The following is a 19,666-nucleotide window of genomic DNA, read 5'->3' as shown; positions in this document are numbered from 1 at the left end:
TAGGAAAAGGGGAGGTTTTCTCAAGGACTGGGAGCAAGTCAGATCAACAGACAATTTCAGAGAGCTTTAATAAATAAATTCTTGTATCTTCAAATGTTAGTACAGAAACGTGTGCAGATTTTAATATTACCCGAATTTTTACTAAATATACTAATTCGTTTTCGAAATTGAGACCAGAAGTTTATTGCAAGTTGCAGTGCTTTTTCTTCAAACATGTGTTACTGGCAGAATAAGACCTAGCATTATGATACGTTCAGAGATATAGAATGCATTTAATCTTGGCTATTGTAGATAAATAAGTAAGCTGTTCTCGTTCGAGGAAAACCGAAGAATTGTGTGCGATTCTGCTGTAACATGGCGAACGAACGAGGAATTGTGTAGAGGGGTAATTGAGAACGCGGCTAATATTAAAAGCGAACGGTCGTGTGTGAAAATAGCGCAACAAGTGCAGTTGCAGCTACAACGGCAGCAGGTATTATATTTGAAATCCAGCCGCATTATCCCGTCAAGTTTATTCCCCTAGAGCGCTGTTTTTCCGGTATCGTAGCTCTAGACTCTAGAGCGTGTACTTTCTTGCTTCCTTTTTCCTGTTTATCTCCAGAATTATCTCTTATTTTATCTTCGGTGTATCGATAAATTGTATTAACCGATTTTTTGTACGATGCACGACCCACGACGCGATTTTATTTAACCATAAATGCGAAGAGTAGGTACCAACCATTGCGTTCACGACGATAGTCGGTGGAACAAACATAGGGAGCTCGTAAATTAAACCATCAAGCGGCGGCACAGCTTGATGTAGCGGGAGCCAGGGCCGTATACAGCAGGGCTTCAGGCGGGCAAGGGCGCCCGTCAATGCCCGCGGGCAGAGCTGAGGGCGAAGTCGGGGGTTAGTAATGTCACAGTATTGAACTCGTTGAAAAAAGCTTGAAAACTGGAGGGATATGGATTGCATCTTGGACCGAGTTTATGGCAGGGCAGGAATTTATTTCGGAGTTGAAAGGAGCGTTCTATTGGTTTACGGTTTTACTGGCCGGTTAGCTGTGCCATCGGGCACAATTGTTGCAGAAATGTTGATTAGCGTAAACGTAGGGTGATTAATTAACGCACGATAGGACGCGATTCCATACTGAAACTACTTATTTCTAAAGAGGCACGAAAGAAAAACGGAACATAAATCAGCCTGGACATTAATTTTGTTTTCAGCGCCGATGGCAACTATGAGGTGACCATTATGACCAAGGCAATTTTGAACCATACGGGGAAGGTCATGTGGAAACCTCCGGCGATCTATAAATCATTTTGCGAGATCAACGTGGAGTACTTCCCCTTTGACGAGCAGACTTGCTTCATGAAGTTTGGTTCGTGGACTTACGACGGGTACACGGTGAGTAATAAGATTCGCACGATAATTCATCGTAATTTAGTTAATTAATCATTCTCGTGAAATTCCGAGTAAAAAAATGTACTACGGTCATAACTCAGAATTGTCTGACAACCTAACTATTACATTATTTGCACCTCTTGATTTACATTAAGAATCACGTTTAACGAACAATTATTCATACTGAGGAACAATTCATGGGCAACTAAGAAGGACGTTGGGTAAACTGAAAATTCAGAAAAATTCGAAACTTCGTAGAAACGTAGTCCAAGCGACGCTAATAACGAAACCATTTTCTGTTTCGGCAAAGAAACGGTCCCTTAGTTCTCTTATTATCGTGAATACTTACGATACCGTGCAAGATATGGAAAAAAAAGTGAAATTCGAAGTTGTGTGATTTTACTGGCGGTGCAAAAGTATTTTTTCAAAATTTACCCTCCCTACTCTTAATGCTTTTGAACCAAATGTGTTTCTAAAATTCTTTACCACCAGAATGTTTGTCATCAAAGACCACACAACGTCGAACGCAACTTTCTTTTCATATTTTTCACGGTTTCCTAAATATTCACGACACTACGAAAATTCACAATTTCCTCGGAGGGTGTGCTTTCACGCCCAGGACCGTTTTATTACCGAAACAAAGCATAGTTTCGTAATTAGCGTCACTCGAACCACGTTCTCGCAAAGTTTCAAATTTTTTGAAACGCTTCTATAAGTAGAAGTAAAAAGGGAAAAACTGTAGAAAGGTGCATCTGCGAAAAAAAAACAACTCGTCTCGAAAGGGTGATCCATCTTTTATCACGAATGAGGGTGATGCAACCCTTTTAGCGCATCGGCGAACTTATCATCGAGCGCATAACTCACGCCGCGGGAGCATTCGAGATAAACGAAAATCACCGGAACATCGACGTTCCATTTATATATCCGCGAAATATTTTTCTTCGTTTTGTTTCTTTTTTTTGGGGGGCGCCCTTTTTTCCTTTTTCGCTCGCGACGCTCGTAAACGATGCACGACAATGCACGCGTTACGTAACGTTGTTGTTTCCTATATTCCTTTTTCTCTCTCTCTTTTTTTTTTTCATCCGCAAGCTTTTTATTCGCTTTGACTACACCCGTTATGATGCATCGTTTTCGTAAAATCGAACAACCCATCAAAATTCCCGGTGCCACAACAGTTTCTCCCCTCCTCTCCTCCTGCTGTCCCCCTTTATTTTTCTGCATTAAACATTTTGCGAGGAAATTTTCACGCGTGCCACCTGGGCGGCTATCGTAGCGCGAACATGAATAAAATTTTATGCTAAATAAAAGCGTCGTCCTTTCCTTTCGAATCGCTAGAAACTCTCACCACGGCGGTGCCTGGGAAAAAATTTCACAACGTCAAAGTAGAATTGGCTGCCGCCGGTAGTTCGGCAAAACATCTAGCGCGGTTTTATGCATTTTACCGTCGCGAAGGAATCTGCATAACGGCGAGTAAGAAGCGTTGAAGAACAGTTCGTAAAACGAGCGAAGAGTAATTTTTATCGAATTTATCCGCGAAGAATTACATTCCCGAGTAATTTTACACGCGAGATAGACTTGCGTGAGGAAATAACGAGGAGAATAATCGAGTAACGAAGGAGACACAAACAACGAAGAAATTTCGTTGTTGTGGTCGTGGCTTGGTTGGAAAAAGAGGATGCAGAAGAGCGAGGTAGGAGAGAATGCTGAGGTTGGCGAGCCACGGCTACAATGCGACCAAGATATGCAAGAACGCACCGATGGAACGTCGACCGAGTCCTCCTTAGAACGCGAGCTTTTCTCGCGATGTCAACGTGTACGTGCCTCCCTCTATCCGATGGATTTATTACATTTATATTTCAATCTTCCTTCCCTCGTGGTTGCACCAAATAATATTCTCGAAACTTTATCTTCTTCTTCTTGTCCGCAGTCCCGTAATTTGATGGGATTTTTCAATGTTCCAATAGCTTGTAATTGCATTACCAGTCTGATCACGTATAATCCCATTAGGTCATATTTTGGACCGGCTCCTCCACTCACGGTCTAATAAAGTATTCCTTAAGAGACCGATCAAATTTTAAATCTGATCACGTCCTCGGTTTCTTTCCGATGAAATATTTTTCAACAGGTCACCGTGTACATCAAATCATATTTTTCTACTTGTGACGGTGTACCGCTGGTTTCCTCGAATCACACGTTTCATATGGGAGTTCGATCTTTCAATAGGATTCTTCGCTGATGGAAAATCGCATATATCATTCTGACCAATCGTATACATGTTACCTTTTGTCGAGGCATTTTTTCATCAGATTCTAAAAATACCCGATGATTAGGTCCTTGGGAAAGTTTTGTCGAATTTCGTCGTTTGAGTTGAAATAATCGTAACTCCGGCAAAAGTTGACATATTCATTCAAAATAAGAATCGTTACGATCGATAAGAAAATATGAAAGAATGTACAAAGGCATATTGTTCCGTATCGCGTTCATTTCGAAATGCTTTCTTCTTGATAAAATCGTCAAAATGTTTGATACAGATGAGAATCTGTTGGAGAAAGGTCTGAAGAATAGAATGGATATTGTACAGTCTCATGTCCCAGATCGTTTAATTTTTGCACTGTAATTAATGATAGGATACGGTCGAGTGTTATCGTGCAAAAGAATCAGACCTTTTCTGTTGATTAGTGTTGGACGGATAACTGACGGTTTTCGACACATTTCGCTAAATTCATTGCAGTACATGTTCGCCGTAATAGTTTCTCTCTTTCTCAAAAAATGACGCTGGAATAACTCCGTCAATAGACCACCAAACAGATTATCTTTTTCGGATGTGCTCTAGGTTTTGGAAAGTGTCTAGGTCCAACCACTGCTCAGATCTTTTTCAATTATCATAAAATACCCAATTTTCATCGCAGTTGCAATTCTTTACTGTTCCTTAGAATATGGGAAGAGCAAATGAAGGCACGAAGCATTCACTGATTATCGAACAACTCGTGTGAAACCCACTTATCCATTCTCTTTGTCCAGCCTGTGTTTTGTAGATGACATAAATAAATTACTGAAACGTTGAGCAAGGTGTATCGATTGCAGTGGCTCTTATTTTGCATAACTTTTGACGGAGTTATGATTGTTTAAATTCGCCAGAACATTCCGAACGACCTAACAAATAATCAGTTGACTGACAAACGAGAGGAGGCAGTTTCAAATGACTGGTTCACTTCCATCCATCGGTTAAAGGGTTAATTCGACTCAGCGGAGGAGATCAGGCGGGGTGAATCGATCGTCAGGAGAATCCGGAAGCTCCAATCCACCAGCCTCACCCTTCTTTCACCGATACTCGTAGAATTTGCCGGGCGGGGCTGCGGGGGTAGAAGAAATCGCCGGTTGAACTTTTCACGTCGCGTCTAAACTATTTATTACGTTAGAAGTCACGCTGACAGTTCTATTCCCGAGTGTTTTTCTTTCATTCCGCACCGCCATGAATCCCCCGAGCTTCCGGATTCTAAAGCGGCTCGAGTGCTCTGTGTGTTTCATCATGTGGAATAATTCATGCCGCTGCAGAGCCACCGCAAATCTTCGATGAATTACTTAACCACCGGTCGCTTACCGTTCTTTCTCGCTAAATTGTGCGTGGTAAAAAGTGCCTCTCGTGGAACCACGTGTGAACGTGTCAGCCTATTTTCTCCTTCTCGATTGTCATCGTCTTTCCAGCATCTGGCAATCTTTACGTGAAGTTGCTGAAACTCATTATACCCTTTTGCAAACTTTCCGTACTTCGAACGTAGTCTAATTACGTTTAGATATTCCTGAAAATTTCATGTTCCACATCCTTTCGAACTATTTGACAGTCACGTACCGTCGTAATCTCAAGCACTTTGTCCAAACACTCTTCCTTTTACGCTTTAACACTCTATTGCTAGCTAAGAGACGCTCGTTCTCTCCATTCACGACCCGTGACAACATTTTTCCTATCTTCACCTCCTGCGAGGATCTTTAGAAACTCTTTTTTAGTATCTTTCAATTTGCATCCCCAGGTTGCCTTCCCTTTCGAGTTACCCAGAGAGAGAGAAACTTCAGCCGGTTCGTTTGCAGGCGAGGAGTAGGGGTAGTGTCGGTTAGTTTTCAAGTCTCGACGTTAACTTTCGCAGTCATTATCAGTATCAGCGTTATCCTCTTGATAAAGCTCTGTAGAATAACGGGAAAGCGTCTGAACTTGGTAGAGAAAGAGGTAACTAAGAGGTATCCAGGAAGCTTTGGGAACAATGGATCGTCAAAGGTTTCCAACGGTGTATAGAATTCATTCTTGGTGAAAGAAAGTTTACACGAAGGAGTACAGTTCGCGTCAGCAGCGTCTTACGACTCACGTTTATCTCTTCCAAGCAATCGACCGTCTTCTCTGCCTCTCGCGAAGAACCAACCGTGTTACCATTCAATTGATTGACCGTCATGATGTTCCTCTCGAGGAATCGATCAGGATCATCCGGATGATTGGAGGTTTTCTCCTTTTTCAAATGACTATACGTAGCTTGTGCCAGGAGAAGGATGCGTGGAGAAATAGGAGGAGGGAAGACAAGCGGTTTTCGATGAAACGTCGCGAACCATCGATTACCTCTGGCAGCTTTCTTCCCCCTTTTCTAGAGCTGTTCCTCCTCTCTCAGACGAGAATATCGCTTGCGTTCTTTCGACTATCTCTCGATACAGGCGGTACGTGCTAACAGACGTCAATAAAACGCCACGACTCATCGATTCCATTTCGAAGAGTCTGTTGTAAAAGCCCTTTCTATCTCCGTACGTATGTGTGTGTGTGTGTGTTCTCTTTCGAATTTCACTTGGTGAGGACTTAAGAACCTTCCAGTGTAGTCTTGGGGATTTTTACGATTTTCACTTTTCACTTTTTCCTCGTTCTTGACTCGATGAAATTTCAGAACGAACCGGATTGGAATTATCGTTGGTGAAAATTTCGATTGTTCACGTTGCATAAAGATTTATCGACTCCACTTAGAGCAGCTTTCACGCCTTTGAAGCATCCGGAGGTGTTTCAAACACCTCGAGCAGCCGAAAATGGCGGCGCATCTCCCGTGAGAAATATTTCACGCCCCCGTTCGCCCATATAGACGTGTAATCTCTCAATACTCGACTGGTACACGGAGCCAGGCATCGGCAAAACGTCATGATTCATCGGTCCCGCTTTTGACAAGTCTTCTCGCTTCGTCGGCATTTCCCCCCCGGACTCTAGCGAAACTTTCTCGCCTGTTGACGGCTGCGTGCACCTTCCCTCGCCTTTTTCCCCTCCGTTCCCCGCGTTTAACCACGTGAGAATCATCGTCGATATCATCGCGAATGAAATAAAAATTGTCAACCGCTGAATTTATCAGTGAAGACAAGGAAGGAAAAGTATCCCAAGAAAATCCATCGTCTGTCTCTTCAAAAGAGAGATTTAACCCTTTCACAGCGGAAGATCTTCGTACACGATCGATTTGCAAGTGTTTCCCAATATTTTCCTCGCTTCTACAGACTTGCGGACTTCCAGACGAAGAAATAAAGAATAATTTCTCGCTAGTGAAAGATGACAAAGGTTTCAGCCGGTTCGAAATACTTACCGCGGTCGCCCGATGACCAAGGGACCTTCCCTTGTACGAACAGATTTATCCCAGGCCAACAAATCCAGCTGTCCCTGGATTTCACCGCTGAACAACCGTTGCGGGAATAAATCCCGTGTCTGAAACGATAAACCGTTCCGGCGAGCGTCCATTGCTGGCCAAGATATTCCTACTAGCCGTGGCTTTTCTGTTTCCACGTTTCGATTCCAGCTTCGACTTTGTCTGACCTCGTAATCTATTTGGTCAGCGGAGAGATATCGCGATCAGTTCGTTGCACTAACGGTAACGTTAGCAGCCACGTAGATTTATGTGATCCTGAAGAATTTGTTCGAAAGAATGAGCTGTAATTGAAAATATCTCGCATTTCTTCGTGAGATGGAAGTCAGTTGTGTAATTAGGCTTGAACCGAAGGAAGAATTTTATTTTGGCAGAAAGGAGCAGAAACGATGCGTTCGTTTGGCGCCTTCTGTTCGGTATCCAGAGATCCGCAAGCATAGACGTTGGAATTTTATCGAAAAGGAACACGTCCGCTCATAAACGCCGCCGCTAAGTGCATTACGCTTCTGTTTCTGCCGCTGAATGGCGCAAATACTCCAAGTAGAGGAAACTATCGATCCATTCCGTACACGTGCAAATAGCATTCGACGTCTGGCAAGATATGAACATCCGGACAGAGAGTAACTTGTAGGAAGCGCGGTTCGATATCATTTTTCCCGTGGATCCAAAATTCCGTACACGATTTTCTACACAAAGCTGGTGGAATTATTAGAAGAATTTCTTTTAAATCTGCCCACTTTCTTCCGTGTATTTTTCTTCGACTCCTGGATCTAATGGCTAGGCTAGTCTATAGCTCGTTACTCGACAAAGGAAGTGTACGGGACATGGAGTGGGAGCTCGACCTACTTGGTCGTATCGATGGCGTCGTTTTCCTTATTTCCTTCGAGGCGGTCAATCGTGGCTCAACAAGTCCTTCAGGAGACGGTGAAGATCGTCAAGACGATCCCTTACTGACGTCAATCTTCATGAGCGACAGTTATCGGTGTCGCAATATTATGCTTTTACAGAAACTACTCTTGATATTGCGAGTTAGACAATAATTGGTAAAAACGTTCATGATCCTCCCAAAGGAAAAATCGGAAAATAAGGTCTTCCTCTACTTCAGAAACTCCCATCCTTCATTTTTGACTTCGTCAGTGTGCTCTTTCAAGACAATCTCCGTTGCTTGTGAAATAGATTGTGAGCTAGATCCTACCAAAGGAAAGATCCGAAAATAAGGCGAATATTGTCAAGACAATCCTTAGGTAATGTCAATCAACACGAGTGACAGTTGTCAGTGTCGCAATATCTTCTACAGAGACTGCTACGTTAATTCACCTATTGATATTGCTTATGAGCTAAACAATAATTGCTAAAAAGGTTCGTGAGCCATAGGAAAGATCGGAAAATATGGTCTTGTTCAGAAACTCCCATCCTTCATTCTTGACTTCGTCGGTACACTTCCGAGGCAACCTTCGTGTTGTCTAACCAATCGCTAGAGAAAGAAGCAAGCGAACGAAGGGAAGAAGGTAGGAAAGGGGTGCGGTTAACGCTGGGCGATCTCCTCGTGAAGCTATCGGAAGATCTCTGAAGTGGTCCAGAGGGGATCAAGGGGCGCCTAGCTAGCGGCAGGAAGTTCGATGGCAAAGAGATTTGGCTTCGCTCTGCGGAGTTTATTCCCCGGTCTCAGATTCGACTTCTCCAAGCCTGCCATCCGCCGCCATTAGAGGTATCCAATTTCTTTCGTTCTCCGGACTTTTCTTCTCCGCTGATCCTTCCTTCTTCCCTTCCTCTGTTTCCTTCTTTTTTAAACAATTGGATCCGCCAGCGGAAAATGGAATTGTAAGGATATTCCACGGTACAGAGGGTCCTGGAAAGACCTTACAGGGTGATTCTCGAATGATAAAGCAACGCAGGAATAGTCGTCCTTCTTCTTTTATTTTCCCCTGGAAAAAAAGATTCCAAGGTTTACCGAGTTAACCGACGTTTCACCCTTTATTATTCATCAACCTGTATCTTCGTTTCACTCTCAGGCACGTACACGCGCAAAGGTACACGTAACCCTGTGTCAAATGGCTCGTTTCGAGTAATGCTCCTTATCTAGAACCTCAATTAGATGGTACACTGTGCCGTGATAATCTTTAAACGAACCAATTACCGTTCTCTCGCTAGTTGGATAATTTACTCGAACGGGCTGATTCCGGGTTACGATAGACAGGATTAAATAGGCGATCCCCTAAATTTACCGGTAACACTCGTTAAAGGGAAACAACGACGATAACAATGTCGGAGATTTCGAATTAATAAGAAACCCATTCGCAATATCGTTAATTTATACGTTTGTCAGGTGTTCGTGTTTGTTTTAAAATAACAATAAACTCAGTTGGGTATGTGTAATGATGTTGTTGACAGGTCGACTTACGACACCTGGCCCAGACCGAAGAGTCGAACCGCATCGAGGTCGGGATCGACCTGACCGACTACTATATTTCCGTCGAGTGGGACATCATAAAAGTGCCTGCCGTGAGGAACGAGGCGTTCTACATATGCTGCGAGGAGCCCTACCCAGATATCGTGTTCAATATCACCCTGCGCCGCAAGACCCTCTTCTACACGGTGAACCTGATCATACCGTGCGTGGGCATATCTTTTCTCTCGGTGCTGGTGTTCTACCTGCCGAGCGACAGCGGTGAGAAGGTCTCCCTGTCGATCTCTATACTGCTGTCGTTGACGGTGTTCTTCCTACTGTTGGCCGAGATCATACCGCCCACGTCGTTAACGGTACCGTTGCTCGGCAAGTACCTCCTGTTCACGATGGTACTTGTCACGTTGTCCGTGGTGGTGACGATAGCCGTGTTGAACGTGAACTTTCGCTCCCCTGTCACCCATCGTATGGCCAAATGGGTGCGTGTGGTGTTCATACAAGTGTTGCCGCGTTTCCTTCTGATCGAGAGGCCGAAGAAGGACGACGATGAGGAGGAGGACGATGACGATGACGAGGTTAGGAACGGCGTAGGTGTCGCTGGTGTGACGGCCGACGGTGAGCCGATGGACGAGGACGACGACGACGACGACGACGAGGACGTCGAGGCGACCAATGGGAAACCGGCCGAGGGCATGCTCACCGATGTGTTCCATGTACAAGAGACTGATAAGTACGACTCGTACTACGGCAAGAGGTTCAGCGGGGAGTACGAGATACCTGCGCACGGCTTGCCACCGTCAGCGACCAGGTACGATCTTGGTGCTGTGGCCACCGTCGGGCCAGTCGCGCCATGTTTCGAGGAGCCGCTACCCTCGCTGCCACTGCCCGGGGCTGACGACGACCTCTTCGGCCCGGCCAGCCCAGCGTACGTTCACGAGGACGTCAGCCCCACCTTCGAGAAGCCGTTGGTTCGCGAGATCGAGAAGACCATCGACGACGCCCGGTTCATCGCGCAGCACGCCAAGAATAAGGACAAGTTTGAGAGCGTGAGTACCATTCTTTATTCTTCATTTTCCCTAGGTAAACGCTGCTCGGGCAGCCATTCTCGCGAGCAACAGCGCTCTTTCTTACCCTGCGAGCAGAGTCGGGGCAAATGACGTCAACAGTCGTAAAAGGAGTACCATCGGTTACATTTTTCCCCAGCGGAGCCTATCTTCGAAGCGTAGTTCTCACTCTTAGGTCGAGCGATCACTACGACGTTCATACAATGTCCCACTACAGAATCTTTGCTCAAGTAGGCAGTAGCCTACTGCTCAAATATCGCTCCGTGCTCGAGTTTGTCTGACCACTTCACACACAGCAACTTGGCGAGCGGTTCTGCCCTAGATCTTGCGACGGTTTCCTCGGAGGAAAGAAATTCTTCCCTTTTTCGAAGAGGAAGCGAACGTTTCATCCCGGGACATCTGGTAGAAATGTCGGTAAGGCAGGCCAAGCTACCTAGCTCAGACACGAAGAACTGTTAGGCTCAGGTCAGAGGTTGTATTTCGCCAGTTAGTCTGTCCCAATAGTACCGGAGCGTCGGATAATCTCCTACATATCTTTATTCAATGACTGCTGGCTCAGAAAGCCCTAGACAAAACCCTCGTCAAAGTATCACACGCGACGGTGAGTACACTCCGATAGAGAGATCGATACTCTATCCACAAAGTGGGCGCGTGAAATAGTAAAATCTCTGGTCTATTCGCGAGGCCGTGGAAAGAATATCGAGCGGAATCCGGCTGATCATCGGGATGTATATTGATCTCCTGGCCGATCCAGGAATGCTCTTTAATCTTTACGAGTAATCCGCGTGACGGTATCGGTAATGGAGCGTGCAAATCACACGACGAGAGTCGAGCCGTGATTACCAGTGGCAGGCTCGGTTCAACGAAGGCCAATTATAACGAATCGTCAGTGGCAGGAATCGCGTGGTTCGAATAAGCTGATAGGCCGGAGGCGGAGTAGTATCAGATCGTATTAATCAGCCAGGAACACCTCAGAATCCGATTGCTGTTAATAGCTTTAGTTTCCGAATGCTGTTCGATTTGTACGTCATTCTTGTCGCTTTCCGCTTTCGTTTGAACTTGGAAATTAAACTCGTTTCACTCTGGGAATTCGGAATTTTTCCGATTTGATCCTATTTCGATTCCAGCGACGAGAATGTTCGGGATTTGAGATTAGACGTACAGTTAATTAAACAGTACAAAGTTTTCGGCTTCGTCAAAGGTGTCTGTCGCGAGACCCTCGATGTAGCCAACAGATAATTAAGATTTAGACTTGTACAATACGTAGAAAGGTGATTTGAAATTGTTGCAATTCTTGTTTTCTCAAGCTCGAATTATTTCGAAATAATGGATCATTTGTTCGTACATATTGCGTTTCATTTACCAAGAATTAGCCATTACAGTATCATGCATGAACGTTAATTTTAACGGAGGCATTTGTCCCAAGCTGCATGGGGATTGTGTCAAGTATCTTGAAACCGTGCCACGAATTACGCTTGGTCTCTCGTTCCGCGGATCAATCGGTATTCACTGTGCTCGTATTCAGCCGCATAACCGGTCGTTACCTGTGAACGCTCATTTTCCATTTGACCCTGCGATCTCGAAATCGGTTCACGTGCATCAGATTCCAATGAATGCATCATTCATCCTCGGTTGACCAGGGTTTTAATTAAATTTCCGTGATCCCGTTCTGGCTGTACCTAACCGCGGATCGAAACAAAAGAATGATTAGAAAGTCGATAATAATAGAGACATGTGTACCATTCGTTGAAAGAGAAAATACTGTGCCGTCTGCGTAGAATGAAAGGAAAATAGTAATAGAGAAGGAAAAGTCAGCGTGGAAAAATCAGTGTAGTAAGTCAGCGTGGAAGACTCGGTGTGGGTTTCAGAGATAATAGTATGGGAGCGGAGAAAAAATTTGAGGGACTAAACGAAAATTGAACCTGCGACCTCCGAATAAGCCGGAACTTTATGCCTATAGCCAAGGCGCCCTTTTCACACTAATGCGGCCTTCAAATAACTTTTGCTGTTGTCGAAAAAATTTAACGAAATTGTTATTCATATACTCGTTTATGTTCCCTTAACCCTGGAACAGCCGACCGAAAACAGTGACTCGGAATCCCAACACCGGATCTCTTTTGACCCATACTGGAATTTTTACTATACGTATTTCAAAACTAATCTTCAGGTAATAAATATCATTTTATAACAAAAAATCTTAGAACAGAAAATATTAATGTTTTATGAATATATTATTTACTTTGTTTATGTACATTGTGTACATAAAATTGTATTTTTTTTTATCGTATATTGTGAACATATACATATGTCTTAAGCATGTTACACATTTTGAACTGTATTTGGTATCATTTCCTATGAATTTGTAGCATCTCGAACATATTTATGCTGTTATTTAGCTTCTTCGATCTTTTCTTCTCGCTGTTGTATTCAATACTGTCTGGCTAAAGACGTTAAAACTCTCCACGCAGTCGTTTGTTTATGTTACAACGATAAGATTGAGCCAAGCGAACGGGCAGACGTTGCCGCCTCTTCGCTATGCTTAAAACATGGGTCAAAATTGACCCGGCATTGGCTGTGCGAGGGTTAATAAGCGTGCTGGTAATGAAAATTGGGTCCTTTTTGACCCAAATCGAACATATTTATGCTGTTATTTAGCTTCTTCGATCTTTTCTTCTCGCTGTTGTATTCAATACTATCTGGCTAAAGACGTTAGAACTCTCCACGCAGTCGTTTGTTTATGTTACAGCGATAGGATTGAGCCAAGCGAACGGGCAGACGTTGCCGCCTCTTCGCTATGCTTAAAACATGGGTCAAAAGTGACCCAGCATTGGCTGTGCGAGGGTTAATAAGCGTGCTGGTAATGAAAATTGGGTCCTTTTTGACCCAAATACCTTAAGCGTATAGTCGAACGAAAGAACGCATTAGAATTAATTTCCTGGCTGTTATTGATCCTCTTGATAGATATGCAGGCCCTGATCCCACAATATGTAATAAAGTCTTGTGTAAAGTTGTATAAAGTTTAGTTGGTCGCCTTTCATTTTCTGTTACATATGTATATTTTATTTTAAGTTACACCTGGCCAGTCTCGCTCACGGAAGCCATCAAACCCTATAAGAATAAATGTCAGCCTAGCTAGTTAGCGCATTATGAGTCAAACTAACTCCTTTACCGTGTTCTATCTTGTGTTCTGTAGCGTCCTAGACAAGTTAACGGGCTCTACGTTCACTTTGACTTGAAGCAAAGACTTGACACGTTGTCACGAAGGTACCTGAGTGAGAGGAATAGAGGAGGAGTCTCGATAAGCTGATCAAAAGTCGGTCGCGATCGTTCCCCATCAATCTTCTGGCGGGCAAGCGTCTCCAAGGCAACCTGTTAAACTTCTCGACGTGTTCATGTCTCTGGTTGGTAAGGAAAGCCTGTGAAGGGATCGTGAGAAACGCGTGGCTGGCCAGGCACGGGGATTTTCTACTGTGTAATTGAAAGCAGAGGATCGTGGTTGGTTGTGGGGGGAAATAGTTTAAGAATCGAGGCTATTTTTTTCTGCTTTGTTAGAGTTGAAGAAATACTCCGGTAAAATGAAAGAGGTACTCCGGTACAGGATACTTTACAGAAGAGAAAAATCTTCGATCCTTTGCAGCATATGTACCATGAAATCAGTCACTGGGATGGTCGATAAAAATTTTCTCGAATTTGAATTCGTTTATCCTTTATATCGTACAATAGAAAGGGTAGTTTGAAATTTTCGTAGAAAAATTCACAAACTTTTCTTTCGCCCCTTTCGTACAGAAAGTTTTTCGGCCGCCGTCTGACTTATGACGGACCGTTCCACTGAAAGTTCCCAGTCGATTGAAGAGCATTAACTCCTTTTTCGTAAAATTTTTCATCAACCCTTTTACATCAGCCAGCAGCACGTCGAAGCTTCCTGTTCATTTTATAGGTAGAGGAGTTATCGAGTACGAGTACAGCGTTCGGTGAAATTTTCGAAAAATTACAGGCGTACCGACGGCGATTGCGTACACGTTCTCGCGGGAAGTTTCTTAGAATCGCTCGAGTCGGCCATGCAGCGAAGTTCCGTGGATATAAAACTTGGGAAATTGGTTTTGACGTTGACGTGGTCCCCGTTCAGGGAACGCGTTCCGAAGTTGAGACATTTGTCCGGGCCGGCCGTAAATTCGAACGAATTTATGCTTCCTATTTCATATTTGTGCGGAACGAGCGACGTGACACACTTTCACGGATCCGTACTGTATCGAGTTTATTCGCTGGTCCCAATGGAAAATCTTCACTCTATTCTAGGGCATTTAGGGGACAACTTGGTACAAAGAAGTCGAAATTATTGAAATTACCGGATAGATCGAAGTCTGCGGAATAAAAATTACTAAGTTAAGGAGTTAGACCAACCTTGACTTTTGAAAAAATTTAATTTTCTTTTTGCTCAGATTGTTAGTTTATACTATTAAAAATCTAATCTAGATAGCTTTAATGTATGATTTCGATGGTTTTATGCCATTAGAGTCGATTTAACGAAGTAATCGAAACTTCAAACGCGCTTTTCTCAGAATTACGTTTTTAAGGTCGGTATGGTCCATAACTTCTACAGTTTTCATCCGATTGACTTGAAATTTTCGCAAAATACTCTTTGTTACATAGTGTGAAGAAGTGCATAGGATTTTTGTTATATATTGGAAACATTTTTATACTACAATTTTAGGGAAAAAATGCGATTCTTCATATGTTCACCATTTCTATAAAACTCGATATTTTTGAAAAATTCTACGTACTTCTTTAGTAATTGGCAAGTAGACGATGAAAATTTTTGGTATTTTCTTCTAAGCCAAACCGTGTGGCAGTAAGGGATAACACGAAATTAAACAAGAAAATACTTTTATATTATAACAAAGCCCTTATAAACAGTTAACTAGTCAATTATTCTCTTAAAAAGAAATACCAAAGTTGGGTATGATTTTCAGGCCCCAAGGGTAGTCTAACCACTTAAAGAACACTACAACACTTTCTCTTCGAAATACTGCCCACTTTGTCACGAAAAAATCCATTCGTTTCCAGTGCAACTATGACCTAATTATGAACCACTCCACGGATGTTTAATACTCGACACTTAAGCGAAAGAAAACATGCATAAAGAATGCTTCATTTTCGTAGCCGAAGGCATCGAAGACCGATGATGGAAAGTCTAGGATCGCGAAAGTTGTCCTTCGTACCTGTTATTCCGCGGAAGAAGTTCGTCAGGAAACGAGCGGGGTCGCGCGGAAGTTGGAGTTTAGCTGTTTCGACAGGGCGAAAGGCCAGGAGACGCGGGAAGTTACGAAACTCCGATGCAGTTTTTAGCGCACTTTATAGTTACACGGTCGGGCCTGGTGTCGAAGTTCGTCCGGAAGTTCGACAGTCGAAAGTATGATAATTCGGCCGAAGGGAGGGCGGGCGGTGCCGGCCGGTGTCTCCAGAAAGTGTCGGGGAATATCGTTTTTGTTTTAACGAGACCCTCGGAGCAGCGCTCCGCTATTATTACACTCACGCTCCACTTTTCCGATATTACGGACGTGTTTTATACTTTCCGCGGCTAAAATTTAATTGATCACACCCACGCAGTAACTTTCGCGAGGTACACGTGGAAGAATTTCTCAAGTGTCATAAGTTTTTCGAAACATTCGAGCAACGGTTTGCCCTACATAGAAAAACCCGTTTAATTCGTTCGATGAAAAAATTTGTCAACTTTTTAAGTAAAATACGGGGAAGGAAAGAAGAGAAATCTTTAAAATTTAGCTCAATCTTGTACGAGATGATTGAATAAAAGTTTCGAGAGACGAGGGTTTTCGGTTTAACGTCGACGACACGAAGCCTAGGTTCAATATGCTTTCACTGAGGTACAAGAAATGTCTCCGAACATTGTAATCGTTGACCGACGAAGCTGGGTCATTTGTGACCCGTATTACTTGCTTGCGTGGAAGGTTCGTGGAATATGTATACAGGGTGATACAGAAACTTTGTCCATCTGTGATATTTCCGTTGTTTGTAATAATATGGAAAAGTCTTGTATACAAAGCTCGCATGATATGGAAGAAGATATACTGTGATGTGCCTAAATACTTTTTACGTGAGTGGTGGCGGGGAGAAAATTTCATTATCGTGTTTATTTTTTTATATGAGATGCTATATTTCGTTTTATCGCTGTTGTGGCGATTCCTTTTTAACCCTTTGCGGTCCTAAGTCGAGTCAGACTCGACATAAGAATTTTTGCCTTCAGATATCGTATAATGATAAATTATAAAAAACCATTCTATACTGAAACTTAGTATTTTACAACTAATATTGCGTTGAAATATTGAAATAAAGGGAAACTACAGTAGTGCACACATAAGCGTCCGCAGTCGGGACCGACCGCGGACGCTTAAGTGGGGAGGTGACTTCTGCGAATTTAACTAAACAAAAGAGAGGAGATGTGTCTGAGTGGGATACCGATATATCAAGTGTCAGTTGTTCACATTCAGGAGTCGATATCGAATACTTTGTTTCACACGGCACGCTCGAACTTCACTCCGAAGTCCCATTTCCAAGAATTGGTGGGGATAGCGACGGACGCTTAAGTGTGCAAAACTGCGGACGCTCACGTGTGCACTACTGTACATGGTACTGCCGAAAAGTGACCAAACGAATGCGAACTAACTGGACTATTTGGACCGCAAAGGGTTAAACGTCATTCAACCATTAATTAATAATACCATCTTTTTTAAGTTACTGAGATATGTAGTGTAATAAATTGAAGTTTAAATCTGACGAAAGAAATTGATTCTCTGATGTATAGGCAAAAATAAATCTTACGATGAGTCAGAAGCAACCCGTCACCATTTTACTTACGACGCACAGTGGATTATTAGTATTAAAAAAGTGACCATACGTGGAAATGGTTAGAAAAAGTTTATTAAATGTTTGCTAAATGTTTGTTAGAACTTTGTTAAGGGGTTTTAAACGACAGTACAGCAAAGAGTGAATAATCGATTAATATAAAATTTTGTATTTCAATTTACTATACCATGAACTATAAAAAAATGCTTGTAATATTTACAAAGTAATTTGTTGTCATGCCTTTCGTCGTCTTCGCTCGGAATATCTTTTCTTCCAGATGGCCAACTGGTGTACAGGATTTCTACAAATCGAATTAACTATATCCAGAGTCCCAAAAATGTCACGAATTGTGATATATTCTCTAGGCATTGACGATCCCACATTTCAATTTTTGTGAAAATTGACAAAATGGCAGATATTGTAAATTTAACTTTTAACGACTGAATTTCGGTAAAAAAGTTGTAACTTTTTTATTTATATTTCACAAAATAATGGGAAAATGTAAAAAAATCGATCGTCAATGCCTAATAGATATTATAGTAAAGGTAACTGTAAAATTTGAATGTAATTGCTAAGGTAGAACTCGAGATATCTTGTACACCGTTTTGAAAAGCGCATCGGCGCGTCACGGCACACAGGTATACGAATTCACTCTCGAAACGGTACTTAGAGAAATAATTTGTATCTAAGCCTGGATTCCATGAAAAACCTTTTGCATTCTGTTCTCAAGACTTGAAACTGCTACTTAAGACAAAAACAGAATTTCGATTTTTTCAAAATATTACTGTGTCCTAACCCCTTAAGAAATGAAGTCTTTTTCGTCTTACAAATCGATAACGTTACGATTTGAAATGTTTGTTTCCTCGTATCATATCTGAATGCATTTTATACTCGTTATACTCGTATGTGCCATGGTTGAAGTAAACATCGACGAAGGTGTAGAGGTTAGTGTGTCGAGTTAAAAAAATTCTAAATTACGGCAAACTTAAACTTTCAGCTTGCAACGTTGCCTGCGATAGTTTGCCTTTCGGTTGCCAAATATCTTCGTATCCTCTCTTACGGCTTAACGTAGTCTAAAATTTCTAAACCCGTCCCCTAAGAGCATACCGTCGTACAGTTTGTCGCATAGTTATCTCGATCCACCGCGTATCTTCCTACGAATCTTCATCGAAGCCCGGAGCCAAGGCGATCCGAGGCCAAAATTCAATCTTCGAGTCACGATCCCGGAGATGCCTTGATTTCCGCGCGCTGGCCGCATCAACCGTCCACTTCCGGTTGCCTCGAAGGAGCCAAACTGGTGGCTCGGTGCTCGGGGACGCGGGAACTCACGGCACCATTCATAAATTATCGACGCGAAATATCTGTCGCGAGAACGCACTGCGGCGGAGTTCCGTTCGCTGCCAAATGTATTTGACCCCCCTAGTGTCTACGCCAATGCACGCGTACTGCAACAGTGGAAACGCGGCTTATACCTATACACGTGGGGGGGAAAGAACTTTGTACCGCGGTTTGTGTGGACCTACGTACAACATAAGTACATACTTTGTGTTTCGAGTGGTCTGAGAGCGGTGGCCTGTGCCTGTCTGACCAGCGCAGATATATTCTACTTAAATTCGTAAAAAGGGGAAATAACTAAAATTTGGATCAGCGTACTACACGTCTTTGGCGAATTGTAAAATGTTTTCTGGGTAAAATAGTCATTGATATGGTCTTTATTTGGTTACCGATTTTGTTATCCTTCTTCTTTCTTCACTTTGTTACCTTTCAAATTGTCCACGTTATTGTTGTTCAATTACTTACTTTATTTTATTTATTTATTAATTTTATTTGCTTTCATACTTTCTCTTTGTTAATCAAGTAGCTCTTGAAATCTTTGTGTAGGCAGAGCTGGGAAGAATATTATTTTAAAGTGTAAATAGCAGGTAGTCTATTTTATTTTAAATCGTGAAAATAGTTTATTTCTTGCAACAACTTTTCAAAACAATATTTTACTTGAAGAATATTGAAAATAGTCGGTCTTTATTTTGAAATGTTTTTTTTATTACAATTTGTGGGATGGTGATAGGTTTAAAAAAAAAGAAAAGGATGAAATAGCGCAGAAAATATGAAAAATTCTAAGAAAAAGAAGATAAAACGAGTAAAGTTCAAAACAGTTAACAGCTCGACTAAATCAATAGATCCGTGAATTCTATAGATTCGTCGAATTAATAAATCTGTTTAAAATATCACGGCACAAACTGGAAATTCGGAGAGCAGATTCGAAGCGCGGCTGGAAAGTGACCGAAACGAATTTTCCGTACGT

The 19,666-nt window shown here is 42.6% G+C and overlaps 1 protein-coding gene across 5 annotated transcripts in view; it reads left to right on the top strand.

Moving 5' to 3' along the window:
* The window catches only part of LOC108570106 (acetylcholine receptor subunit alpha-like 1), a 136,530-nt gene that overhangs the window by 112,459 nt on the left and 4,405 nt on the right, over nt 1–19,666 (top strand). The window contains exons 4-6 of one of the 5 annotated variants that reach the window (XM_017931900.1): nt 1,207–1,387; nt 9,427–10,014; nt 10,129–10,485. In XM_017931900.1, the coding sequence (XP_017787389.1) occupies nt 1,207–1,387; nt 9,427–10,014; nt 10,129–10,485 (1,126 nt within the window). Of the gene's footprint in view, nt 1–1,206; nt 1,388–9,426; nt 10,486–19,666 lie in introns of all 5 variants that reach the window. The other 4 variants (XM_017931899.1, XM_017931898.1, XM_017931897.1 and 1 more) reach the window with 4 other exon arrangements.

This window comes from Habropoda laboriosa, unplaced genomic scaffold (genome assembly GCF_001263275.1).
Source record: "Habropoda laboriosa isolate 0110345459 unplaced genomic scaffold, ASM126327v1 scaffold9, whole genome shotgun sequence".
Lineage (NCBI taxonomy): Eukaryota > Metazoa > Arthropoda > Insecta > Hymenoptera > Apidae > Habropoda > Habropoda laboriosa.
Note: the sequence above shows the minus strand (reverse complement) of the source record. Positions and strands in the feature narration are given on the sequence as shown.